The sequence below is a fragment of the Anser cygnoides genome, chromosome 5, assembly GCF_040182565.1.
Source record: "Anser cygnoides isolate HZ-2024a breed goose chromosome 5, Taihu_goose_T2T_genome, whole genome shotgun sequence".
Classification (NCBI taxonomy): Eukaryota; Metazoa; Chordata; class Aves; order Anseriformes; family Anatidae; genus Anser; species Anser cygnoides.
The window spans coordinates 11,834,030-11,861,957 of NC_089877.1; the positions used below are offsets into that span (position 1 = coordinate 11,834,030).

A 27,928-nucleotide genomic window follows, 5' to 3' on the forward strand; every position below is an offset into this window, starting at 1 on the left:
CCTGTAGTCTCCTTAGGGCACACAACATGTAAAATAAATAGTAGTTGAAATGTTTGTTCTTTGCTCGTTGTTTTGCTACTATGACAGAGTTAAGGATTTTAACAAATAAACTTGGCCGTTCTGGGAGATAAAATAAGTAATGCTCGGGAGTAGGATCAACCAGTGGCAACAGACCAGTCCAGAACCACAAGACAATCCTGCCTGGCCCACTATGTCTTCTGCTGTGGCCTCATGGTGAACAGCTGGTTTTAGCATTACACTCAACTGAACAGCTGTCAAACTCTTGCAGTGCTTACACAGATTTGCAGATCCTCATTCAGATAAACCAAACAGGATGGGACGGTGTAGGGTATATTTTGCCATTGTTTGTTTCTGTAAAGCTAGCACCGAAAACATTGCACCTGTCCAAAACATGGTATTGTTTCTCTTTTCTTCTACCAGTGCAGCAGGATGCCTGCCAGTACATTTTCCATTAAATAAATAATAACAATAATATTAAAAAACTCTTACAGAGAATTGGAATGGGAGGCTCTCAACAATGGTGTTGAAGTAGTAGAGTTATGGTGCGGTAACTTTGGTGATGAAGGTAATGAAGAATCAGTCATCTCTTCAATATCTGAATGAGAAGATGCTGACTTGGGAGATTTCTTTTTACCAAAAGCTTGCTTGAAGGAGCTGCGTAACTGAAAAAACAAGACCACAACAGTAGGCATATCATGAAGAATTCATCCAGACAAAAAAGCCACAGAGGAAAACTCTAACATGCAAATATTTCAAACAACAAAGCCATAATTACATAGATTTTAACAGGTAAAAGAGAATCAAAAAGCTTTTTTTTCTGCAACCATTATATGAGATTAATAAGGTCAATAAGACTGGATATCAGTGCTTCCTATTTTTAATATTTTACAGCAAATTCTGTTCAGTGAAACGAGCTTTACATCAACACTGTAATGACTTGTAGCTATAATATAACATGACAAGGTTAATGATGCTGAAATGGTTAGTCATGTAAATGGATGGGTTAGCTTTGTATCTCATAGTTTAAAGTAGGTCTTCCTTACCTCATTGACCTGCCGGAAGAAGCGCAAGCAAAAGGAAGTGGGGGGAAGGAAAAAAGACATGTTTTAACAGATAAAGCCAGCGATAAGGAAAGCTCTGGATTTCTAAGACAAACATGACCAATTATCAATAAAGACCAAGAGTTACTTCAAAACTAGAACCCTGTATTTTCTAAAAACAGGTGCTTCAAACAACATACAGTCATTTTTGCGTTACTTGAGGGAGACACCAGATCCAAACCTCTTAACTACTTAAATTATATTTTCTCCTTGGCTCAGATGCAATGTTTTGGCTAACAGCCATATTAATATTATGTTTTTCCTTGCAGGAACAGGTATTTCACCAGGATAAAATACTGAATCATCTCTACACACCTGCAACTATATATATATATATATATATATTTTTTTTTTAAATGTGCCTGCCATTTGCCAAAAAACTCATAGAATGAATATTGATGTGGCTGAACTGACGTTATGCTGAATTTACAGTTCAACACCAGTTAACACAGTCCGGCTTAATATGAGATGAAAGTTATTTTTATACTAGACAAAGATTCCTATGTTGAGAAATGTTGCAAATCTGTTTTTTCAGCCCTGTGTGGACAGCTGCATTGCTTCTACATATAACAAAAGGTCTTTGGCTGAGAACTTCATCAGTATTTGTGAATTAACAATGTGCAAATCAGACTACTATTTTCTCATTAAATTACTGATTTAATTTCCAATCTTCATTTTACAGCAATGACGTACTCATATTTAATACCAACGTTAAGATATTGTCCTGTCTTCTGTTTATAATAAGGAAATGTTTCCTTAACCTACTTTAAAGATAGCCGTGTGATGAATGAGAAACTTAGGCTGACGTAGAATGGTATCTACTACATTACAATAACAAAGAATAGAAGCTAAAGCAAAAAATTCAAAGTGTTTATCTTAACCAAGGCGTAACCATTATAAAAGATTTGTGTCACAAAAATGAAAAGAGTTGCTAGCAATTTACAAGGTGCAGCAATTTACCCTAACTACTGTAAAACCCCGCACAAGAGCGATGTGGAGATGACATTGCTTCCAATTAACGAATGATTTTAGGAGCAGAAAAGCAATACTACCGTTACGAAGGAGCTAGCAAGATATCCAAATGAAACCACCGTGACAAAAGAGAAATAAAACCAAGAACCTGCTCAAAAAGCCATTTCCTACAGTCCAGGGAGTTTCATAAATGTTTCTGAGGGGATATTGTGCAAATAAAAATCAAGACTTTACCAGCTCAAAGCACATTTTGTAGCTATACAGAGAAGCTCCCAAAAGATCAAGGGAAATTTAAATTCCGTGGGAAGGAAGGGGTGGATTGCTTTACTGGGTACAATGTAGGATCTAGGGACTTCAGTCCAAACTACAGTCAGACTAGGTCACTAAGGCAGTTGTGGTCTAATTCAAAATGGAGTTTTATATATTGTACCTTTCCTCCAGTACACGGTACCTTGTATACAGTACATGACGAGCAAAGAAGGAAAAATGGGAAATGAAAGGTAAGTGTTGCAAAATCTTGAAGAATAAATGTTTATCACAATAAATTTTTTAAGTTTTTATTTTTTTTCCTGTGGAACTCCATGGTAACGTTCTGAACAGAGCTCTTAAAGTGTTTAACATGTTCACTTAAAAGAAGAGAACCCTATGAGGCAAAAAGAAAAAAGAAAAAAAAACCTCTCATTTTTGTAATCATGGATTTGTTTACTTTAATGACATTTATGGATTTGTTTTACTTTAATGACAAATGTAGAGTTTTCCCTGAGGGGCTGGACACCGTATAATTTTTACCCAGAATTGATCTTTGACAGGTATTTCTACTATAGGACTGTCCTTTTGGCTGTTAACATAAGATTCAATCCTACACAGAGCCTACACAAGCACATACATCACTTATGACTCAATTAACTCTTCAAAAGAGTATTTACACAGGATTTAAACAGTGCCTAGTTCTTGTGCTGACCTGTTACATGAGGCATGGGGAGGAAGGAGGAGCTGAGCAGCTACATTTCACCATGCGTGTTCTGACAGTTTTACATAAAACCTCACGCAATCCGTTAAAATGCACTCACCCAGTTCTTCCTCTTCTTTTTCTTTGAATCACTCTCTATGTTGCTTCCCACACTGGAGTGACTGGTAGCACTGTTAATGCTAGAAACACTATCTGAAGAGTGCTGCCTTCGGATCCGCAGGTCTGTGGGTTGAGCAGCTCCAGTTCCTGAATATTAATTGAGGTGGTGTCAAATTTGGTATTCTGTATTAATCATTCAATCCCAAATGAACAGTGTTGGAAAAAAACACACGATCACTTACCCCAACTGATGCACTGCTTGTTTCAAAGCAGTGCGCCTAATACTTATTTCTTGTGAGGAGATTAAAATCTCAGACCCAGACCGTTCAACAGGAGTTACATATGATAAGACTGCATTCAAACTTCATATTGGAAATTACAGAGAACACCAAAGAAAATAAAGCCAAGTGTTTGACAGCTCTGAAAAGGGGGGTCTTTGCTCCCTGATGCTTCACATCAGTGTCTAAGATGGGTAAAATACTAAGCGATTATAGTAAATTCATTGAGCTCACACTCAAGTTCTAACACGTTCATTTATTTCTGTAGAATTTACCACACTATTTACACAGATACCCATTCCAAATCCCCACATTATACCAACTCAAGTAACTAGAGCATGGTCATGAGACAAAGTTAATCTCTGACAGAGTTGCACGAGACATTACCAAGAGGACTCAAGTCCCAAGAGCACTTCACAGTTGTGAAATGCAGTGCTTGTTTCTCACCTTTGCAGTTGAGCTCAGGTGTGTTGATGACTCCATTAATGGCAGCCTGGGCAGCAGCATTTTGCTTCTTCAGCAGTTCAATAGTCTTCCTTAACTCATTCAGTTCGGAGTCCTTAAATAAGAAAAAAAATGATGATACATCCAAAAAAGCTAGTGTTACCAAGCTGTATTTGGTAACATTACTTCTAGGTCTGAGCATTGGGAGTTGACAGAGAATTTATGGAATATATATCTACAAGAAAATATAAATGAGGTTCAGTATGCCTGGGGAAATGCATCCTCAATAGTCTGCAAAATAGCTTGATTATTGCAATACAAGGAAATGTGCATGCTCGTAGTAGACAAGTAAAATATATTCAAGCACACTGTCCAAAAAAATCTATGTTGCCCATCTTGCAATGATTTTTCTTAGTGTTTCATCTGGACACACAGGCGTGAATGCATTGGGAAGAAATTTATTACAAAAATATGCAATACTGAAGACTTGTATCCAAAGGAAGAAGTTATAGGAATAACTGTATCAGTTGTCACAACATCCCAGTACGAAAAACAAGTATCTTAGTCAAAAAATTTACTATAATTTATCCTTTCACCACAATTGAGGAAATTAAGGCATACAGTGTATGTGACTTACTTCCACATCACAGGAGAAGGAAGAGCAACAATGCTGCAAACAGAACTGAAGGCTTCTGTACTGACAGTGCCCTTCCCCTCATCTTAAGAAAAGGTCTTCAACAGTTAATTAGTCTAAACCACATACGCATTTACCTTTTGTGAATGAAAAGTTAAACCTCCCTATAAATCTGTCAGATAAAGCACAACGGTGACTTAATCCTTAAAAGCAATCTCAGATCTGCCCATCTGGGATACACATCTTTAAAGTGCACCTTCCACAAATATTTCTCCAACTTACCTTTTGTTCAGCTGTCATGGTTAGGCTCTGCAGTCTGATCGTCATGTTTCCCAGACTCTGCTCAAATGCTGCCACAAGGTGTGCCTGAAAATTAAACGAGACAGAAGTTATTTTGTTCTCTCCTCAAACAAGAATATTTATGCAGGTATTTAAATAGAGTACTACCGTATTTCATTGTTTGTTGTGTCAATGATCCAGAGAAAATAACAGTGATTCAGAAAGGTCAAAGGACTTGAGCATGCATTGTGAAAACGTTTACAAACAAATTACCAGGAACAACTTAGTTGTGGAAAATTAGAAATGCTGAAGGTAACAGACCAATGTCAGGATTTTAGAAAACGACAGGCCATTTGTGTAGAACTCCTACTAGCAGCACACCATGAAGTCGTGCAGTTGTAGGCTACAAACCATGCTGCCATGCTTGGCAGCAGCTGCTACCAAACACTTTAGAGGACATAGCAGTAGGAGCAGCACCATGACTTGGCACATCAGTACGGTATCTCCTGAAGGTGGGTTTTCTGGCAGGTGTTACCCCCAGCTTTGATGCATAAAATTGCATGGAACCTTTCCAATCTGCAAAGGACATCCTCTCACCTAACTATATAGGGAATGGCACCACCTTCCACAGAGCCATTCCAGGCTTATCATCAGCACACAGCTGACTTATCCTACATAATTGTTCTCACATTCACATTGAAAGCAAACACAAACACTACAATAATACAGGGACATGCATCTCTCGTTCCCCTCAGCCCCTATGAAAATAAGCAGATCTCAGACCGTGAGAAAATAGCAAAAAGTAAGTTAAAACCTTACTTTGAAAATGTAAAGGTTTATTTAAAAAACAAGCTGAAAGGTTTTTGGGGGGCGGGGGAGCAGTTAAGAGGGAAAAGCCAAACTGATATTCAGTAACATTCAGCAATACTTTGCAGAAGTCTTTTTTTTTTTTTTTTTTAAAAAAAAAAAGGACCACATGGATTAATAGTGGGATACAAACCCATGTTTTGAACCTAGCTTATGAAAAAAATACCCTTCTGAATCCAAATCAAGCTCCTTGAAATTATTGCTTTGTGGAAATTTTCAGTGAGCTACAGAAAACAGTTACTTTCACATACTAGAGGGAAACATTTTCACAAAGTCTTGTCCCAAACGGCCTGAGAATAACATCGAAGGCTACAGTGTGTATAGAGCAGAACTCAAAAAATATCTGATAAATTAAATACAGAGGTCAACTCAAAATGCCTAAATTAAAAGCCTTTTTTTTAGTTATTATTATTATTTCATTTTTAAAGAAATCTTGTGTAAAGTAAATGTCTGTAAAGCATGGTCTTTATAATCAGCATTTATTTGTCTAAAATTCATTGGGATGAGACCTGGCCTTTTACATGGAAAAACTGTATGTTCTGTAAAGAGAGGTGGCTAGAGACTGAAACATATTGGCAGAACAGTTACAGCAACATCTCTGCAGATAGCTGCAGCTGATTTATGGACAAATAAAGGGTATGCTGAGTTCTATGAAGTTTAAGTAGCACAAATCGAAAAAAAATTGCAAAGCGAATGCAGCTAAAATGGAATATTTTCAAAATAATGAATGATGCTGACTTTTTGCAAAACAAACAAAATGTACAGCAACAACACACGTAAAATCTACTATCTGCAAAGATAGTGCCTGGTAGTAACCATGCACAAATTCTTGGGCAAATTAATGTTAATTGGGATAGGCACACAGAAGAGTCACTACACAGATACCATTCCCTCTGCTCTTTCCCTAAGCACATGCTACTCGCTGCCCTTGCAGAGGCTACTAACTCCTGTGCTGAATAACAGCCTGCTGAATCTCAACACTACGAAGAAGAATGCAACAAAATTAAGCCAGCGCTAGATGAGTTGCATAGCTGACAAGTTCTTTGTATGAAGGATGAAAGCTGGGTTATTTAATAATGTGATAAAAAAAAAAATGCATGCAAGTGAATCTGGTTTTACTTTCTCGCATGTAAAAAAATGTTCTTGGATGAAAAACAAGTAATGTACTCAATCCCTTTTGTATTTCAGGAAGCAAACGTAAGAACTTAGATTTTGGAAGATTTTTTAATTTCTTTTCTTCCTGGGTCAGAGACTGAAAGGCTACATGCAGTCAAAGCACTTTTATTTGACTTCTATACTAACTGTATTCTTGATTTTCCGTTTCTATTTTGCAAGCTGGATGCAGCGCTGTGATGCCTGCAGTAAACACTACAGTACATTTCCCCTTGAATCTTTCTTATGGTAGGTGCTATTGATCAGATGAAAGCTGTCCTTTACTGCGTCAAGTTTAGTATCGTACTTATTCAAAGAGCTGCTGGACAAGAATGTTCTCTTCAGTAACATGTGCTCTTATGTTTATCTATTCCCACAAATGAGGATGTCAGTGTGACCCGGTCTGATCACTGTTCATCTGTAGCTTATTTATTCTAGAATGCTTATTTTCCTAGCAAGCTAGTGTCTTTCACTTCTCCTATCTGTGTCTACAGAACAGAACATAAACTTCCTCAGAGTCACACATAGTGTTGCCTCAACACCCTGGCTTCAAGATCTTTTTTTTCCAAGTGTCTTAAACATCAAATTCCTCAGCGGAAACAAGCAGTATTGCCCACACTGGCAAAAATCAGGATATGTTCACTCTTTAGAAACTGTAAATAAATTCTCAGAGCCCCTTCTGCCTCCGTTACCTATGATTACACCATTAGCCCACTTCTTTACGCAACAGGAAAACTTCATGTTTTTTAATCCAAGTTTCTACCAATTTTTATTCCTACCAATTAGAACCACCATTTGTACCTCACCCCACCCAAATATCAGAATAAGACACTATTTATAACATAAATAAATAAATAAAAAGCTGGTCTTCAATGATTCTGATAAAAACATCTTCAGATCTTCACAATGTTTTTATCAGATGTGTTAAGCACGATGAATATTCTAATTCTGTATTTAAAGGAAGGCATAAGATAATTCAGTAGGACAGAGGATGATATTTTTGGAAAGGTTCCACATGCATGTAGATATTTTTTTAAACATATACATAATGTGAACTGAATGTTATACAGATGAAATCTTTTTGTCACTTAGAAGACCTGTGGTGGTAATTGGTGCATTAAATGCATTCCGTTAGAATTTGTTCTCTGAGTTGTACTCACATTGGCAGTCAACTGAGTTGTCAGAGCTGAAACTTTTTCTTGGGATGCATCCAATTCTCTTCGTAGCTTGCGGATCTATATATTTTAAGAGATTATTTTACTGCACTATAATATGGAGAAATAAAACAGCAAGACAGAAAATGCAGAGTGTCCTGACAGAACATTTATGCCTGTCAAACACAGTGTGCTCTTACCTCTGACTGGCATTTCTCTTCAGGCTATAAAATAAAACCAGAAAAAATGTATGAGGATATTACAACATAACCATCATGACAACCTGTGCTGTCTAGGCACTGTGGTGATGAAAAACTGAGGACTCGTAACTAGTTATCTGAGTATGCAAAGGGGATGTACCGACCATCCCTTCTGGTCTGCATGATAAAATTGTGGCTACTGTGGCTTGTTTCTAACCCAAGTTACCAGCAAACGGAAGAAAGTTGGACACTCCACTATCCTTATGTAAACATGTCCAGTACAAGCCACCATGAAAATTATACCCATCAAACCACCCTATTAAGAGCCACTTATGCTTGGACAGCAAGCACATAAATGAGAAACTTAAGGCAGTGGCTGCTGACTACTCTCCTTGTGGCTCATGTCTACAAACAACAGCCCAGAGGAAAGGTCTGTTTTCTACCCTTCCAATGTGTTATCTGTTTTGGCTTCATACAGACCTTGATTGAGGCAAGGTTAACAATGGAAGGCAGTATTTTCAATTTATTATCAAGGTCTTAAGGCCACGTTACACATGTAGCCTGCTAACAGTGGAACAGATATGTGAAAACACTATGCTGCCTTGACAGCTTGATAAACAATTATACATATTGTTCCAAGAGCAAGTCTTCCTGTGTAGTCGTGTCACACATCCTTGTTTTAGCTGTGGATGTGTGGTTAAGTGTGAAGTTGCATCATACTTGCATAACAATTTGAAATGAAAGATTCTGTTCAATTCACACATATTTCAGAAGTAATTGCTATTCGCCCTTTGTTTTCTTAAAAAGGTGATGCTTTTAGAAACCTCCAAAATTCCGATTACAGCATACCAGGAATGCATGATCCAGTTTTAAACTAGCTAGTTTGGGATTAAACTAGCCACTAGGATTTAATCATCAGTACTGAATACCAGCACGTGTAGGCTGGAAGCTGCTTGTGCCCCCAGGTCACTGCAATTAACACCCCAACTAACCAGACAGAAGTTAGGCAAGACAGGGTCTACGTGTTGCAGCCTCACTTTCCCATTAAAGCACAGGTATAGTCTTAGGAAGTCTTCCATGCTTTAAATGGAAGATCCTTTGTAAGAATATTAGAAGAAAATAAGCCAATGCAACATGCATTTTAAAAAAATCTGTATTTCCAAACTTCAGAAAGTTTTATTTCAGAATCAGATAACCTAAGTAAATACATACTTCTGGAGAAAATATTACTAGCATAGTGAGCAAATGCTTCCTTACAGTTATTAAAATCTACATTATTGAAAACTTATTCAAGCTTCTTTAATAGCAAATACTTAATACAAGGCTGGAATGACTTGATACAGCAAATTTGGGGTGCTTTAAGTAATGCAGTTCAAATCTCCTCAGACTTGCGGAAGTCCTTAACAGTGAAACCTGTTTAGCAGAGTTGTAAAACACTGACTCAAACAAAAAGTTGCTGCTTTTAAGCCATTAATATCTCTGTTAATAAGAACATGTCTAAGTATCAACAGGCATCTTTATGAACACAAACATTTCTTTCAGAGAAAGCTTACAGAACACGAACATGAAAATTAACAGTGCTTTTGTTCCTCCTCCTTGAACGGCAAAAATAATTAGCACAATAAGACCAGTCAATTCAATAACTTTGACTAATAAAGTAAAATCATTCATTTCATTATACTCACCGTCGAATAAATAGATGATGTACTGGACACCAAAGAGAGAGAAGAACCATGCACTAGAGGAAAGAAAATTAACAAACCGAACATAAATACTGTAACCACATAAAGCAAACTTCGTAGATCATCTATTGTCAGCTACGTGCCTGATGAGGAAATACTTTCATAAAGTTCATCATCCATCATAAACTTCATTATGTTATTGCACAAATAATGCTCAGCTGGAAGAATACTTGGCCACAGAGCACAATCCATAAACTCTGATTTGGTAAAGCTGTTTTAACAATTTAATATTACAAATTCTGGGGGGACGACAAGGTGTCCCAACGAGGAACAACAAGATTAAAAAGAAAAGTTTCAATGAAGATTTGTTTAGAAATAAATATTTCTTTGGACAGACGTATCTTACAATTCAGGTTAAAAAAAGGAACAAATTAACTGCAATGAAGGAGAGGTTTCAAAATTAAGTCTAACTTCTTCATCTTCGGTTTTAGATGAGATCATAGGGGAGTTGTTTTCTTTATGCAGTCAAATCACAGACCAAGAGAGAACTCTGATTCCCAGCTCCACTATGCACCGAGATGAACTCCAGAAGATTTGGAGCACCCAGGTCAGAAAGTACTGTTTAATCTGGGGACTCTGAATTGTCCTCTAAAATAACTATATCCTCCTTCCACCTCTATGACAGAACTGCATCATGGGTGTCAATGATCAGAATACTTCCTATTCCTGCAGACTTTTGGTCTGTCTTTAAGGCAATGACATTTCTTTAACAAGGTGATTTCTTTCTCTCGTAGCAAAATTACCTGAGTGAAAACATAGCTGCAAAACATTTTCTGAAAAAGAACCAAGTCCAAGCACTTTTTGCATTTAAATATGCATTCAGTAAAAGATATCCGCATGTATTGATTTTTCAGGTTGTTACCATCGCACTGTGTTAGGATCTACATGTAACATCATCTTTTTTTTTGTTATGCTATTAAAAGAAACAACTACCTGAAGCTATCATTTCTGTTCCTGAAACATGCACAAATAACTTTTCTTATTTTTAGAAACAAAATACTTTTACTGAAACTTTCATTCAAACTCTAGATAACTTCGTACAAAGCATACGAAATCCTGTTAATCATTTTTTCTTTCATCTAAATACTCCAGCCAAAAAAAGTTTAGAAAAGTTGCCATTGTGTTTTAATTACCTACTGAAATTCTCCTACATTCAAAATAAATGGGTTCTGTTTTCCCATTCACATTATATCCTAAGGCAAGGCTGGAAAGAGAAGTAAACAAAGTCTAAGTTGTCTTCTGGCGGAATTTAAGACAATTTATAAAAACCCACAATAAAGTAAAAAAACTCACACCCATTTGCTTTTTCTGGTTAATAATGTTTTCAATTAAAATGATCTTTAGAGTGAGATGCTAAGTACTGTGCTGTATTAAGAACATAAAAATTACCAGAATGAATCAGGCCCAAGGTCTGTTTAATCAAATATTCAATCTCTGGCTGCAGTACATTCTCACAGAGAATGTTTGGGGAAAGAAACGTAAGAACAAGGCAGATACTTGGTGATTTTCCCCAGGTACACCTTTGTATCTTCTGGGAATCAGCAGAGATGGAAATTCCTGAGACAGAAACTGCACTCAAACCATTATTTTTCATAGTTCCCGTGACCTAGCATTAACTTGCTTAATTACTTCTGAATCCACCGACACATTTTTGTCTGTAAAAAAAAAATTGCTTTGGTTTATAGATATATTCTTATAATATATTAATATATTAGTTATTAATATTAATATATTAGTTGTTTTGGCCTGCTGCTGAATCAGTCAGCAAGTTCCTTGAGTGTCTCTGGACCTTGGTGGAACAAGAAGTAATGGATAACTGTCGTCTTCATTAATGCACTAAATTATACATTATCACCTCCTTCAGTCATCGTTTTCCGAGCTGAAGATTTCTCACTTATTCTAACTCTCTTCCTACTATAGATGTTATGCATTTAAGATCTCCACATCACTTTTGTTTCTACCTTCATTTTATCTTTAGCATCGCTTTGTTTAAAAAATGAAATGCCCAGGGCACAGGCAATATTGCACAAGGCCAACAAAGGTCTCACACAGACAACTTATTATTATTTTGCTGTGTTTCTCTATGCTATTCCTTTAAGCAGTTTTTACTAAAAATAAAAAAATAAAAGATAAGAGATGTATTTAAGAAAGTGACCGTAACAACTGCTCAGACAAGAAGCTGATCTCTGTAGAAAGGAATGGGGGACAAACATATTTAAGTTCACACCCACTGGAATTTTTAAGATCACATGGGGACTTCAAAGGAAAAAAGAAGGAACAGTATGAAAAAACTTCAAACTCTGGGAATCATATTGCCTTGTAAAACACCACTACTGCATCATTTGAATGTGCATATAATTTGAGATTTCTAGTTTCAAGGAGAGCTAAGGAGTTAATATTTTTGTGCAATTTCTTGTTAAAGTACCTGCAGATGGCTACTTTAAGGCTATTTAATTAGGAGCCTGAAGGCAGCTATGCTCTTGATGTGAATCCTGTTTTCTGCAGTTAACGTGCATCTGCATGTAGACTACAAACCCAAATTGTTTTGGAACTATTATTTCAAAGCACTATAAATGCATATGCAAGCACGTATCATTTTTTCATGTTAGCAAAGAAATAGTCTAGTCATGATCAACTGTCCAAAGAGTAGAAAAAACAACAGATGTTTCAGTCAGCAGCACAAAAAGGAATCAGCATTTTTATCTCAACAAAAATGAATTCAATTCCTCTTCTGTCTAAGAGGCTGAAGCATCAGGGCCAAACCAACAGCAACACAGCTCCTGGGGAGGAATTATTGCTACAGAAGCAGGGAAATGGAAGAGCCAAGAGACCAGTTAAGTTTTAGGCTGTTTTTCTCTGAAGTTCTGGATATTTTGGAGGCTGTTCCTGCTGGCATCTCCCCAGTGCTGAAATCCTGCAAGAAGCAGAATTACTGCAAGACTCATAACATTTCCACTTAAGCACTGTGCTACAAGAGAATGTGACAGAACTTGATGCTATGGAGACAAAATTTTTATATATATATATATATATATATATTTATTTATTTTAAGAATAAATTCTGGGCGTGCTTAACTTAACAAGAATCAAATGTCTTGTAATTTCATATGCTAATAATTAAGATGTAGGTTGGTAAGCTTTACTTAAGACCTGGATTTATACTTTATTGACACTGGCAGATTAGTATAAAATTAATTTGTCCATTAACCATATTTAATTTCTGTAATACTTTTTCATCTCAAGGCATGCGCACACACCGTGAATTACATACACAGTTTTGAAAGCACAGGATAACTCATGTGCCATATTCAGAACTGCTTGCTAACTTATAACTTGTCATTCCCTGAGAAATAAGCAGGAGCTACAGGGCTATCCCTGCCTTCAGTAAGACTAAAGAATTTTAATAAAATGAATGAAAAGCACTCGGCAGAACATTTGGCTTCACTAATGCTTCCCTTTTCCTTTTTTACATGGTCCCTCCCTCAAACATGTAATACTTCTTAAATATTCATTCAACCCAGCCTCTTGCCTGGACAAGAATTTCTGAATTACAAAATACAGTTTATCCTCCCATACACCAAAATGCATTAGCTGCAATTGTAGGCACACTTAAAATAATAAAAGACTAAGATTACAAATTTTTGATGATGTCTTCAATAAAACTTGAATAAGTTTTACTGTAGTAGCTCTTTCTATAAATCATCTAAATATAACACAGATGCACTGATCTACATTAATTCAACAATTATATTAAGTTGCTCTTTAGTATGAGAAGAACTGCTCATCACAGAATGGAATTCAATTGACTATCAGGCAATCTTTGACCATTTCTGATCATCTAGCTTTCTGAGAGCATGACACAAAGGTCAATTCCTGCAGCGACATGTTTTCAGGGTTATTTTTCTCTTTTTCAAGCCCTAAGGAAGACCCTCAACCACAGGCCCCTAAAACACAATTAAATGTAATGGAATTATAGTTCATCTGAATTCAGTAATGAATTAGCCCTGATTCTTTCCGAAGCCATATCCATTACACATTTTCTATCCCTTCCAATGGCAGGGAACTGACGGAATAACCAGTATCTGCAGGAAGGCACCTGGTGGCTCTTAAAAGCTCCTGCAAGCACCAAAGCATAGCTCCTGTGCACGCCTAGCTCTTAGGGGTGGCAACAGCAGGGCACTGTATCCACAGCGCTTAAAGTACAGAGCTTCAGCAGTGGACGAAGCAAGCCAGCGAAGACCGATGTGAGCTGTATCAATAAAGCACCTGACACTCAACAGAACTCCCAATCCTTGACAGAAAGGAGATTTAAGACTTGAAAAGCTAATCCTGTCACCTTCCTGTGAACCACTCCCAGAACCTGCCCCATGCTCGACTTCTCAAAGTGCATCATGTGTTTTGTGGCATGCAACCATATGGAGGTTTTGATGTGCACTCATAGCTCAGGTAGGTTGGCTACTCCTCGTACAACCATAGGGATGCTTGATCAGTAACAACTAAACAAAATATTAATTTACAAGTAAATTAATTTTTCTTCTTGTATTAACTTGAGCTTCTTCCATCAAATACGTATGAATGCTTATTTGAAATGAGGCAAAGGAAGAAAAAAGAAGAGTTTAAATGTTTTGAAGAACTACTCAGGGCCCTTCTGTGAAAGCTGTGCAGATACGAACCCATGGCATTCAGCAGAAATAACACGGAAAGACATGTTGAATACAGATAACTGAAAATTAACTGGGATAGAAACAACAGTCTGACTAATTTCAATTACTTATACACTACAAACACAAATATGGAGGCCCAGGTCAGGTGAATATTCCTATTCAAGAAAACACTTCAATATGCTAACTCTAAGCATGAACTTGAGCATTCTGGTATCACTAAAAATGAAGCAAAGGATGTGTATAAATCACATGGTACAGGTACAAGACTCATAAGCTATGTCCAGCCAGAAGGACTGAGCGAACACCTTCAGAACACAGATCACTAGGATTAGTTTTATACACCACTGAGAATGCTATGCAAAGAAGTGTGGTCTAAAATGACCGTGATGCTGAACGGAAAAACACAACATTTACACTTGGTTTATGTGAGAATGCCATCTTCTGATCATTTCCAGCACCACATCCTTTACTGACCTTCTTCAAAGCCATCACGGAACGAGCCAGACCGGCTCATTGTTCTGCTTTTCTCATCCAGGGACATTGAGCTATTCCTGAAGCGTGTGTCACTATAGGGGTCATAAGGACCGTCTGCATTGGAAAGGCTGTGTGTCCGTAGCATGGTTGGATTTGAAAGGCTCATCTGGGCTGCAGTGGTTGGGCTTGCTATAAAGAATAGAATAAACACCAAGTTATTTGTGTGACCGCAAATTTTCATGCCTGATGTTCACGCAACTACAAAAAAAAAACCAAACTTCTTTATTCTGAGACACAAATTTTTGTTGTCATTCTCTCTAGACATCATTATGTTTCTAATTGCAGTGGATTCAAGTAAAAGGCATGCAGATCTAGTTAATAAATAGGAAAACTCAAGTAAATAAGGCCATTTTAAACACTGGGTACTAAGTTTATGTTTCTACAGACAAGCGCAGTCAACTCAGCAACACTGTGTAGGCATGAATTAATTATTTCTCATATAATTTGGAACAGTCCTTCCTCAAAAAGGAGTAAAATGCCCAGAGGAATTTAAACTAATATTTTGCCTACATAAAACAGGCCTGATGAACCATCTTCTTCAAGTTCCCAGAAAATTACATTTTTATCTGTATTTAAGAGAAGTTAGAAATTTTCAGACCTTTAGTTTTCTAATAGTTGCATATTTCAGAATTATTTCTTTCCACTGTGAGCTCCTAAGAATTGCAAGTAGTACACAGGCATGCGTACTTGTAGAATTTGCCGATTAAAAGACGCCATACAAATATCACTTTTGCCTCAAAAGCCAACAGTCTCACAGCCAGTGTTCGGAGTACAAAACTTCCACTCCAATTTTCACATTTTTAAAGCAACTGTTGTGCTAAATTATAACTGTTATTTACTAAGAACTGATTAGTTTGTGGAAAAATGAGAAAAACAAAACTGCTGTTTATCTGGCAAGTTCCTCTGGGTGTACTGTCATTGCCTGTTTCCATATACACCATCAACTGAACTGGTACAGACACGTCTGATGAACATTTACAATTTTGCCTTCTGATCCCTGGTCTTCATGCTGTATTCGTTTCCTCTAGGCACCAATTATATAAGGCAATGAATACGTGATTAATCTGTTCTTTCAAATATTTCCTTCTTTTTATGTAGAAAATACAGTAATTCCGTTTAAAGGTTCTAACTTTCACATTAACATTTGCTGTTAAAGTAACTGCAGTGGCATTTCTTGACTTCACTATCTCCAAGCTCCTTTATTAGGAATACAGAAAAATACAATGTTTTCTCTGTTAATTGCTTGTGGCCAAGTAATTTTTTAAGCATGTTAATGTAAGCGATCTTTAATATTCTTCATCAGGAGTTAACTTTCTGAGCCTAAAACTACACCCTTTTTGTTTGACCATTAATGTGTGTTCATGAACTTGACATTTTGTTAGCTGTTGGCAATGCAATTACACTGTGTCTATTCAGCTGAAATTTTGTAAATTGTTAGTTTACATAAAGCTGTTTATTTGATCTTATTTCTTTATCTTTTTAGAATAGATGGAGAGGCATTTGAAAGTAAAAAAAGAAGGAGGAAAATGCCTGCTTAACATAGTATTTTCCAGATGTCACTTAACTAAAAGAAAACATTTACTGTTAGGATTGATTTTCATGCCTCAACAAATCGCAAAGGCAACTAAATAATATTTGACCGGAGAACAAGCAAATATTTATGATAACAGAATCTTTACAAACAGTGACAGTTGAACTTTCAGGAAAAGGAATTACTCACTGTAAAATGACTGTGTGTGAGACTTCAGGTGGACTTTTCATTGTCTACAGAACTCGGTATCTGAGTTGAACTTTTAACTTAAAAAACTCTGCACATCTATTTCACATGAATATACCTGTTTCTTACACAAAACATTTTAACTGTTTCAACTTGAACGCCAAGTTACAGATCAATGAACAATGAGATGCATGTCTTGAAAACATGCAAATATATTTCCAGATATTCTAGCATAAATTAGTTTAAATTAGTTTATTTCAGCTGATGATGTGGTCAGTTAAAATCTGTAATACATTATGGATCCTGTTAAAAGCAACTTATGTTTTTTCCTTCATTTAAAAATGTCTACTTTTATCAGTGTAATTAAATGAAGGAATGGTAACAACTTTGTATATTGTTTCAGACTGAGCTTTGTCCAGTTTTCAAATGAGCCTACTGAATAGAGAGATATAGTAACTTAAACTAATGAGGACAAATACTAATTAATGTGCTTGGCTTTTAAAGCAATATTACTAAGCAGGTAGGCAACATTTTAATTTCTTTAAACACAGCTAAGTGTGATATTAACAAATAGCTCTACTTAATAGCCCACAATTTATATTAAGGCAACTGATTACTCCAAGGGAAAAATTTTCCGAAGTTACTGCAACTATGCCACCTTTGGGCACACAAGATAACAGTGCTGATTAGTCACGTTAATTTCAGTTGAAGTGCTTCCTGAGGTTGAATGGGGTACTTGGAGCTGCTGAAAGAGCATTATATTATGTAATACGGTATTTTCAAAGCATACAATGCATTGCTATGATTATCAAAACATAATTATTCACCAAGCTGCGAGAAGTTAAATCTAGTTCCAGAAGGTGATGTTATGCTGGATCCAGATGAAAATGGAGAATTGCCAGCAGTATCCTGAAGTCCTCCTGCTGAATGTGACCGTAGCCATTCTTTTGCTTCTTCTTGGCTACGAAGTTGGGTGGAAGGAGTATACCTGCAGAAAACAGTTATTTCAAAATTAACTTTGACAATTACTTCAAAAACAAAACAAACAAACAAAAACAGCAACATGAAATGTCACAAAACTTGGGGAGGGGGAGAGGGAAAGAAAGATGGGAAAACTTACGTATAAAATTTAAGAACTAACACGATACAAAAATACAACTCTGAATTAAGGAGCTGTTCCAAGCCTAATTCATTCCATTTGTTTGCAAAAAAAAAAAAAAATTACTCCTTTCCTACAGCTTCAGTAGTAACCAAACTAGCAGTAAACAAAAAGCTACAGACAGAAGTTGTGTAGAGCAGTACTGCAGAATAAAGTATAGTGTGTGTTACCCAGCTATGTCTGAAAAACAAAACCATAGCTTGGAAATCCTTCCCTTTCCTTAGGTTATGCCAAAGTTCTATCACTATTTTAATATTTTGGTGCATCTCTAAGCTTAGATGGCTTTTCGTCATATTACAATCAAATTCAAGTCAACAAAGCCATTATCTGATTTTTAAACAAGTTGGGACCCAATAATTCACATTACACAGGCATTAATGGAAGGGTATGTCATTTAGTTCAAAACTAAATAGCATTAAATAATCATAAAGGAGACTATATTCAGCCTTTTCTGAAGGTAAAGAAAATACTGGAAATTTTATCCATGCCAACGTCAATGGCAAAACACCCACTAGCTTCACCTTAGACCAAGTTTTAAATTTGCTTTTGTATATGCCTGAAAAATAGGTAGGTTACCACAGTCGTCACGTGAAATGCCTGGAAGGATACAGGTATCAACAGGGAGAGCACAATGGAAACACTTGATTCAAAACAGTGAGAAAAATAGAACTTGCTAACTGACAAAGACACTGTCTGCTGATGGATTTCAGTGTCCATGTTATGCTATGCCATCGACTTTTGAAAAATATTTGTGTGACTACCTCTCCTTCCAAAAATCAAGCACTTGGAGCCTATTACTTAAAATGCAGTCAGTTGATATTATCTGTTTGATTAGATTCTGTTCAACTGAAGACTATACAGTAAGATATCATTTCTAAGAGTGTTTTAAATCAATGTGAATGCTACAGTAACATAGAAAAAAAAACTATTTTTAAAAACAGGATTTTTATTCTTCTTCTTATGCCTCGATACTTAAGCAACAGCCACTGACTGAGGACTATTTGCATCTCTTAAACTTTACACAATTATCAGTTTATTAAGAAAAGGGCTTTAAACAGGCATTTTACTTTAACACGCTAATGGAGTTTTTTTTGCAGCATTAATACCTACCTCTTCAGCACTCAAACGTTTCAGTCTTAAAAGAGAGCCTTTATTTATTAGAGACATACTTGACAACCACACAAACATTTTAAACAAAATTCCATTTTAAGAAAGGCTTTTAGCCCTCAGCTTCATGGGATAAAGCTGCTGTGAAGAACAGTGTGTAAAGCACAGAATAAATTGCAGCTGCCGTTTCAAGGCATCAGCTCAGTGATCCCAAAAGCTGCATAAAGCAATTCTGAAGTTGCAATTTTTTAAAATTGTCTGATACCTTCGCTACATTCTCTAACACTAAGCATTTTAATAAAAAGACCTAATGTTGATAATCTTGACAGAATTACTTGTATCAAAGGTATAAAATTTTCAGTGCAATTTTTCATGTCATTAAAATCACGGTCTTAGAGATGCACAAAATGTATTAGGTGATGATTGCCAGAAGTCTGTTTGGGTAATTTATTTTTTTTTTCTTTTTCTAGAAGAGTAGAAATTATCTCTGAGACACCTGCATGTTTAAGTATTCAGAAGCAAATACTTTTTTTTTTTTTTTTTAAATGAACATGTCCAATCTCATCCTAAGAAGGTCAGGACAATACTGAAAATCTCTTCTATTTTTATATCAACACCGAGGTTCCCAGGGGTGAAAATAATCTCATATCATTTCATGTAATAGCCACAAAAGGTGCAAAATTATTGTTTCCAAGACAAGCCCAGCGATGGTTTATGAGATGCTTTTCAGCAATTCAGCCAGCAAAGCCACAATTCTTGCTCAAGCTGAGAAGCCACTGGATGAAAAAAGCACAGTGGTAAATGCCCTCCTTTGAGGATTACAGGAAAAAAAAAAAAAAAGAGTAAGAGAAAAAGAGAAAGAAAGAAGGAAAAGAAGAAAATAAAGATTGTTGCCACCTCTTACAAACATTGCGACCATCACCACCAGCCACAAAAGAAACACAACAAACTCCAAAGCCACAACAAAAGCTGTTAAACTGCGTGGAAACACCAATACCTGAGTCCCTTCTTAGGCAAAGTGTTCCTATCAAGATGTGGGTCGCTGCAGAAAAGTTAAAAGAAAAGAACTTCAGAGAAGAACAAGAGGGAAGGATTAAGATCAGGATGAAGAAAAAAGCGCAAACATCTACATCACCTTTTCCAAGGAAAAAGTGCTGGGGCCTTCCTACAGAGACATGCAAAAACCTCCTTACCCACAGGTGGATTTTCGCAAACATGCAGCTGATACCATGCTAGCGAAGCTCATTTGCTCACAAAGTGATTTTGCCATTTCTCTTGTCCACAATGAACCATGTGTCAAATCTATGCTTAAAAATACACGTCAGCAAGCATGGGGCAGACTATTCGTGAGAACTGATGAGAATCTGCAAGTGAGAACCACCTTCCTGCCATTTTGTTCAATGGGCACCATGCCGGGAATGCAGCTGGTGACTCTTTCGCGGCTGCGCTGTGCCAGCACTGAGCACAGAGTGTTTCAGTTTTCAAAGCTTAAATGCCATTAGCAAAGTAAAAGGAATCTATTAGCCAGCCAAACCCCAAACATTTAAGTTTGCGGTTTTACAACTGATGATTTTGTATATGAGCGGAGCCTGTTAATTTGTTTTTAAAGAAAATACCTGCATGCTTAAATGAAGTAACTTAACGACAATCCATACAGCTAAGTTACAGTTGATTTCCATTGTGGGACTGACTAAAATTGCAACAGAGAGCAAAAGTGAACTAGAATGTTTAGACTCAGGTGATTTTTTTTCCAGATTTTACATTTATTTTTACACGGACGGATACGCCCAAGTCCCCACAAAACACTCACAAACCAAACTGCAATAAAGGACTGACAACACTGAATGACACTGGGACTTCACAACAAGAGTGACAAGCCTGAAACGCAGTGGAAAAAGCAGCATGCCAGAGGAATGCTGAAATGCTAGTGAGAGTTTAGATTGGTAGAAAAAAAATGCAAGATTTTCAAATTGCCTTTGGCAAAGAAATGAGCAAATGTGAAAAAAAAAGAGAAAAAAAAGCAACAAAAGATGTTCCCAGTCTCAAGAGCAACAACAAAAACATGCCAACTCTGCCATATGCTATTCCCCAGATTTAGTAGATAAATGGGGTATTTGAGTGGACTCTCACTGGCATGTCTTTGTGTCAGTTCACACCTGAACAATGAACACAGCAGAGGACTCAACTGAGCATGATCTTTCACAAAACAATTTGTGTCACCGAGATGGGCAACAACACCTACAGCCTTGTGCGTTCTACTGTCCTGAGACAGCATTACCTGTCCTGTCTCCTGGGCAAAGTATTTCTGCAGAATTTGGGACTAGCAGCAGGGGAGGAAAGAGGGCTAGAAGAATCAGTCCAACAAGACAGAAAACAAGAGAAGGAATATTAGAATGAAAAGAGGAGAAAACAAAGGAGTTACAATAAAACGCAAACAGAAACCCAAACCACCAAAACATTACATTCAGCAATAATTTTTTCCATTAAGATGCTAATACAAAAATTTTGCTACCTAACTAACTAATTACGTGTCAGGATACAGCTGATTTCCAACGCTTGCAGTGGCACTACCTTCTACAGAAGGCCACTCAAAGAGCACGCGCTGCAGGTCACTGTCTGTTTTATCCAGATGATATCTCAATATGCCTTTAATACAGCTCTGACACTGGAAAAGCAGTCCTTCTCCCTCCTCCCTGGTCAGTCTGCTCCCAGCTCCTACTCTGTGTCCACACAGGTTATCTATGAGTTGGGGAACGGATCAGTCTGAAATACAATTCAGGTCATCATTTTTCAGTTGGATCCATCTCCCACTTGATTTCTTTAAAGCATTCACAGAAAAGCCTGTACTGCAACATTGTAGAGGGCAAGCGGCGATGGGACAGGGCAGCAAGGAGAGGCAGAGAAGGGATCAAGTGACTAGGGAGACAGGGACTTCTCTTCAGCATGGACTCCAATTGAAAAACTTGTCAAATTGCAGTCTTTTCATGAGCCATTATCATCAGCACAGCACTTGTGCACTGGTAGCCCAGATTCAACCTTCATCAAATAACGAAGAAGTTTAACGAGAAACAGTTGGCTTCTCAAATGAAAATAGTAATAAGGCTTTTTTTGGAATGCCCCTATCAGATCAACTAACAGGAGATCGTTGAAAGGATAATGTACTCTGCACAATTCATGTATTATGTAAAATTTTAGGTACAGTAGCAAGAAAAAGTTGTGATGTTGGTTACCTCAGCAGATGAAAAATCTCACCTGAACAAATCATCTTGCTCTGAACCGGGCTCCTTGCCTGGAATGGTTTCCTTGTCTCTTCTAGTAATATCACTCAATATTATCTTATAAGAAGCACAATTTGAATTGCGACTACACTCTTGGCTACTGCTGCCAGGACTTCACTCACACTGAAGACAAGGATATATATATACAAGGATACGGAAACAAGAGAAAAAACTACTAACCTTTCAGACAACGTAGTTTTAACACTGTTGGTTCGGACAAAGGGAGTCAGAGAATCATCTTTAGAGGTTGAAATCAAGCCACTGGAGGAGTTATGGCTCAGCCCACCTCCACTGCTCAGAGAGATATCAATGGATTCACAGCTGGTATGAAGACTGCTGACAGACTGATATCCAATGCCATCCTTGCTAACAGCGGAAGAACTACTTGCGTTGGTACCCCATGTTAAACTGTTGGAAGGAGCTGAATGCGCTGAACTGGGACTAGAAGCTAGTGGAGATTGGTTCATATCTGTGGTTTTACCATACAGAGGACTGCTGCCCCCACTGCTTAGCATACCACTGCCAGATGGTGAATCGAGATTACCCTGCTGGTTCATGGTAGCATGAGGATTGGATATAACTACTGAATTTTTCATATTTTCGGCTGTTGTGATGGGAACTTGCTTACTAGGTTTTCCACCAAAAAGTCTGAAAAAAAAAGAGACATGAAAAATATATAAAATGGAATACTAAATGCAATGATATTTTATTTCTAAACCCTAGATATTAATTTCAGAAAACCAACATTAGGTAAACGATCCTATATTGGACATACAAAACCAGAAATTTATAAATCTCTTTGTGTTCATTCCACCTTACATCAAGTCCAGAGACAATTTCTGTAGCACCAAATTCATCTTAAGAGTTTCTTCTTTGAATCATCAAATAATACTTTCACAAAGCTAAAATGCTGCTTTATACAACTAAAATAGAGCGGTATTGTCTTCTGCTTCTTAAGGAAAAAGGATACCAGAGAAATTTTGCACTGATTATTCTGAAGTATGGAATAGCAGAGGTTGAAAGCTTGTTGTTAGGTGAATTCTGTGGAAACCACTGAACGCTCTGCACAGAAGCAGCATTTGCAGGGATGTAACAGTAAAAATATTTACTGATATCATGTGTATGTTTGTCTTACTTCAGTAGCTAAACCTGTTGGAAACTAATACTTTGGAGCATAAAATGAGATTTTACCTTGCTTGGCACCTGGAACTTGCTCAGTAGAAGACCAGCTAAGTGCCAGAACCAGTGCAAGAGAAGGGATATAAAAGCATGGTTGGGGAAGGATGACTGCAGCTTCTCCAATTTGCATCACTGCTACCTGTCATGCAACTGCATTGCCAGTGAAGAAAACATTTCAGTTCCCTCATTTTGTCAGTCTGAAAGTTCTCAAAAGCATGTCTTAGAAATCAACTTGCTTAAGATTAGACTCTGAAACATTTTATAACGTTCTGAAGAAAGCATAGCTTTTGAATATAGCTTCAAACATCCTCCCCAAAACAGTGCTTCTATTTCTGCCATTTAGCTTCTTTAACTGCCTTCAGACTCTTAGTTTTCCTCACCCGTATCTATACGGATTTGCTCTTTTCATATCAATGGTGTGCACATTGGGGATGAAATCTTTCAAAGCAGGTGTCTACTCAACTGTCTGCAGAAAAGAGGACTACAGTATTTCCAGCCAAGAGCCACTAAAGGTGTGGGTGGGTATGCACCCATGAGAACTTCCTCTGCTTTCAAGTATGCTCAGTTCGCCTGCATACCACACGCACACCAAGTCAGTCTGTCCAATGCTTCCAGGAGCACAGGCTGTGCAATACAGCCTGGCCCTCTCCAGCACAAGCGCAGTAAGCCCAGCGATGCTGAGAACCACTATACTTACTGCACGTGTGCTACCTGCAGCTTCGATATGCCTGTGCAAAACGTCTGCAGCACCGCTGCTGGATTGCTGCCATTGCATACTTGCTGCAAAGCACTTGGACAACTCTGCTGGCCCAGGCTAAGGTGCACATCTACATCTACCTCATGTCCAGCGCTGCTCAAGTATCTGTGCCATGAACCGCTCAGCACCTGACTTAGAGAGAGCAATGCGGATCCACAAACCAGCACAGATCTGGCACAGATCTTTGCACCCCACATCACACCTCATTGATCAGGAGACCCTGACTTAGAGGAGCAAAAGACCTCAGATGCAAAGCCCATTCTTACAGGGTTTTAGAGATATTTAGAGTCTAGGTTCTATTTAGAGTTCATGTTATTAGAGTGACTATGAAGAAAAATGTCCAACCATACTGCACTGATACATGGCCTTCAGTAACAATACCAGCTTAGGGTATCCTTCCTGCTCGTATGCTTTGCATACCGCCTCTTCAATTGCATCGGGGAACTGAGATTTACAGATAGGATCCTAGAGCTTTTTTTTTTTTTTTTTAAAAAAAAAAAAAAACCACCCACACTACATATTTACAAGCTGTTTGTAAGCAATGCCATCTTCCCCAAACTGTTTCACAGCACCTCTAATACAACTGAAATGATGGTGCACCGTGGCACAAACAGAAATGCTTTGCTGCCAAAGGCAGAGTATTGCTGAACCACAGCCTCATAACAAATACAGTCAAAAGAGGATACGGTCTGAAGAGCATTCCTTCAGTTCAGAAAAAAAGCCAACCCATCAAGACAGTCACATCAATACAGACATTAATTCTTGAAGGAAATACCCTACAAGGGAGAACATCTGTTTTCTCCTTTCTAGTGTTACTGACAAGAGACTGTCAGATCTGAGCTGACTCTTGGGTCATGCACGTCTCCCACAAACAGAAAAGCAGTGTATTACATGTTCCAAAGCACAAATGCCCAATTTAATAATAAAATTTATCAAGATAGAAAATGATTTAATTTAAGAGAAATGATGTATTCATAATACTTGAGCTAAAGAGAATACTGAGAGGACACAGTGAAGGTCTCATAGCAGAATTACAGAATTTCACTGTTTATGACAGCACAGCAGTCATGTATGTTTGGAGACCTGCAGGCAAATCTATACCATCACAAAGGTACGGTTTCTGATTTATTGTAACCTCAACCATTCTGTGATTGTGTGATTCTGTGTAATATTTTAAAAATTACATACAAAAAATAATGTTTGCAACTCATCTCAACTGAATATAAAACAATGCTCAAAATCTTTTTAATTGTCATTCTGGAAATCAGTAACGAACAGAAGAGATTAAATTCAACTCTGATGCATATGCCTCTTTATTTAGGCAGCCTGCTAAAAATTCAAGAACAAAATTCTAAATCAAATGAGGGAACAGTGAAATTCAGCCTCAGTGTCTTCTCTTTGAAGTTGCATGTATTTCTAATGCACCATTTCAATTATATGGCTAGCAATATGGCTTTCTAGTAATCATAAAAAATCTGTAATCATATTTCCAGATTAATGCACCTGAGGCATGCAACACTGAAAACCTGCATTTGTCATGGGGTATACCTTAGAAATCAAAGGTCTATTTGAGTTTTTCATTTTAAGTAGTCACTGATGAAGGTCACATGTTCTAAAGGACACGGTTTATCTAATGATGATCAGGGATAAAGTAAATGAATTATCTTGAATTGTTCACACAAATGCTCTTCAAATAAAACCACTCATCTAAAAAGAAACAGTTTACAACTCTTTAAAGCTTTAAAGCTTTAGTCTAAGCTGCCATCATAGCCATTATGCTTGCACTGGTGCTTCAGATGGAATGTGGCTTTATCACATCACTGCAAGCAGGATGATGTAGCATAACTGTATGGGTATTATGGTGTCAAGACAAAATGAAATGCAAAACACTGCAACTTGAAACAGACAAGCTACTCAATGTCAAATTAAATTGAAAAATAATATTAACGGAACTTTTCACCAATATCAAGACTTGGATGTACATTGCATCAACAAAGGAATTCCTGCCCAACTCAATATTAATGTTAAAATAACATAGGGGGTACTGGTGGAGAAATAGAAGTAAGATTTCTGTTTAAAAAACACTACTGAGATAAGAAAATTCAACCCAGCTTAGACAGGAACTTTACTTAGGGTTCTTCTGTGTAGTTGAATAACCTAATGTTACGAGTCTCACAACACAGTGGCCTAATCCGTTTGGGTTAGGCACGTGATTCTACGTGTGGTAGGTCAAATTACACTTTTAGAATGAAGATTTGAAATAACTCTTCTGTTGTCAATTTTAATTTGATCCACCACTGGAGTTTTTCCAAGTTTGTTACATATATATTGGTGCAAGAATTCTTCAGTAACCTTCATGTAAGAAAGTATTTATTCCTGTGAAATCTATACGGATAATGCCTTCAGGTACAATTTTTTTTAACAGACTTGTATCGCAATTGCCAAACTTTCTGACAGACAGGTTTTGTTTGTTTGTTTGTTTTTTCCCAGTGTTAAATCCTTGCTGCTATCTCAAAGTTCTGAGTATTTACAACACTGGCCAACCTGTTTATGTGATATTAAATTTGAATACAAAGACCTTGATGTAGGACGCTAAATAGTAGGTGCTCCACAAAACACAGCCAGACCTGGCTCGAAGATTCCTGATCATTCAGCTCCAACTAACATCATTTCACAATCAATGAACTTATTGCCTACCTGCGCAAAGTGGGAGAGGCCACATCGGGGTACTTGGCTCCTTGCTGGTGAGAACTTTGAGCTCCACTAGAAGCAGTCTGTGATGCAGGGTTCACTTTAACAGAATTACATGAGGCCACGCTTTCGTTGTCAGACGAAATCCCTTTCTCTTTATCAGTCTGATTGACTAATCCTGGCAGAGAGCTTCCAAGAATTACCTTGGCAGGCTCTCTCATTTTAGGGACAGGCAACCCAGCCGACTTGCTGCTTACATTGGAGTCTATGCTACTTGTACTAGATCTATTCCCAGCTCCACTTCTGCTACTGGATTTACTAGGCCGGGGCAAACTACGATACTGAAGATTAGTTCGGGCACTAAGTGCTAAGTAGCCATCATCCTGGTTCTGTGAGCCATCAACACTAGTCTTCCGACCAGTGGTCCTACCCATGAGTCCAGATGACTTTGGGATTTTTCCCAGGGTAGCTGATCTACTGGTGATAGTTGCCCCACTGGCAGTGATTATAGTCATGCCTACAGCTGACCCGCTCTGTTTCTTAAATCCAAATGTATTAGCATTAGCAGCAGTTGTTCTAGAGTTACTTGTGGGAAGCTTTTTGGATTCATCACCACTGCTGCGTCCTGCATCTGATGGGGAACGTTTAACATGTCCAGCTTTAGGAGATAGTCTACCCTTTTCTGATACCTTGGCGTCATCAGTTTTCCCTACAAAAATAGAAAAAGAATTCTAATATTTAATGACTTGAAAACATCAAGCAAATGACGAAACTCAAAGCAGCATGAAAAGCAAAAGCGTGTTAGCCACAAGAGTGTGGTTAAAAATTATGATCTAGTCTGCACTGAACTTAAATGCCACTCTTGTGAGTTATACATGCAGACTTGCCAGAGAAAGTATGTGGTGTGTTTGCCCTTGAGAATATGAAAAA

General features: G+C 37.5%; 1 protein-coding gene across 9 annotated transcripts in view; it reads right to left on the reverse strand.

Moving 5' to 3' along the window:
- The window catches only part of NAV2 (neuron navigator 2), a 422,583-nt gene that overhangs the window by 21,271 nt on the left and 373,384 nt on the right, over positions 1-27,928 (reverse strand). For 6 of the 9 annotated variants that reach the window (XM_066997396.1, XM_048050013.2, XM_066997393.1 and 3 more), the window contains 13 exons: positions 27,005-27,707; positions 22,552-23,019; positions 21,372-21,437; positions 20,091-20,135; positions 17,655-17,815; positions 15,051-15,239; positions 9,856-9,908; positions 8,171-8,194; positions 7,977-8,051; positions 4,801-4,884; positions 3,888-3,999; positions 3,164-3,309; positions 511-683 (listed from right to left, as the gene is read on the reverse strand). In XM_066997396.1, the coding sequence (XP_066853497.1) occupies positions 511-683; positions 3,164-3,309; positions 3,888-3,999; positions 4,801-4,884; positions 7,977-8,051; positions 8,171-8,194; positions 9,856-9,908; positions 15,051-15,239; positions 17,655-17,815; positions 20,091-20,135; positions 21,372-21,437; positions 22,552-23,019; positions 27,005-27,707 (2,299 nt within the window). The remainder of the gene's footprint in view (positions 1-510; positions 684-3,163; positions 3,310-3,887; positions 4,000-4,800; positions 4,885-7,976; positions 8,052-8,170; positions 8,195-9,855; positions 9,909-15,050; positions 15,240-17,654; positions 17,816-20,090; positions 20,136-21,371; positions 21,438-22,551; positions 23,020-27,004; positions 27,708-27,928) is intronic. The other 3 variants (XM_048050015.2, XM_066997395.1, XM_066997394.1) reach the window with 2 other exon arrangements.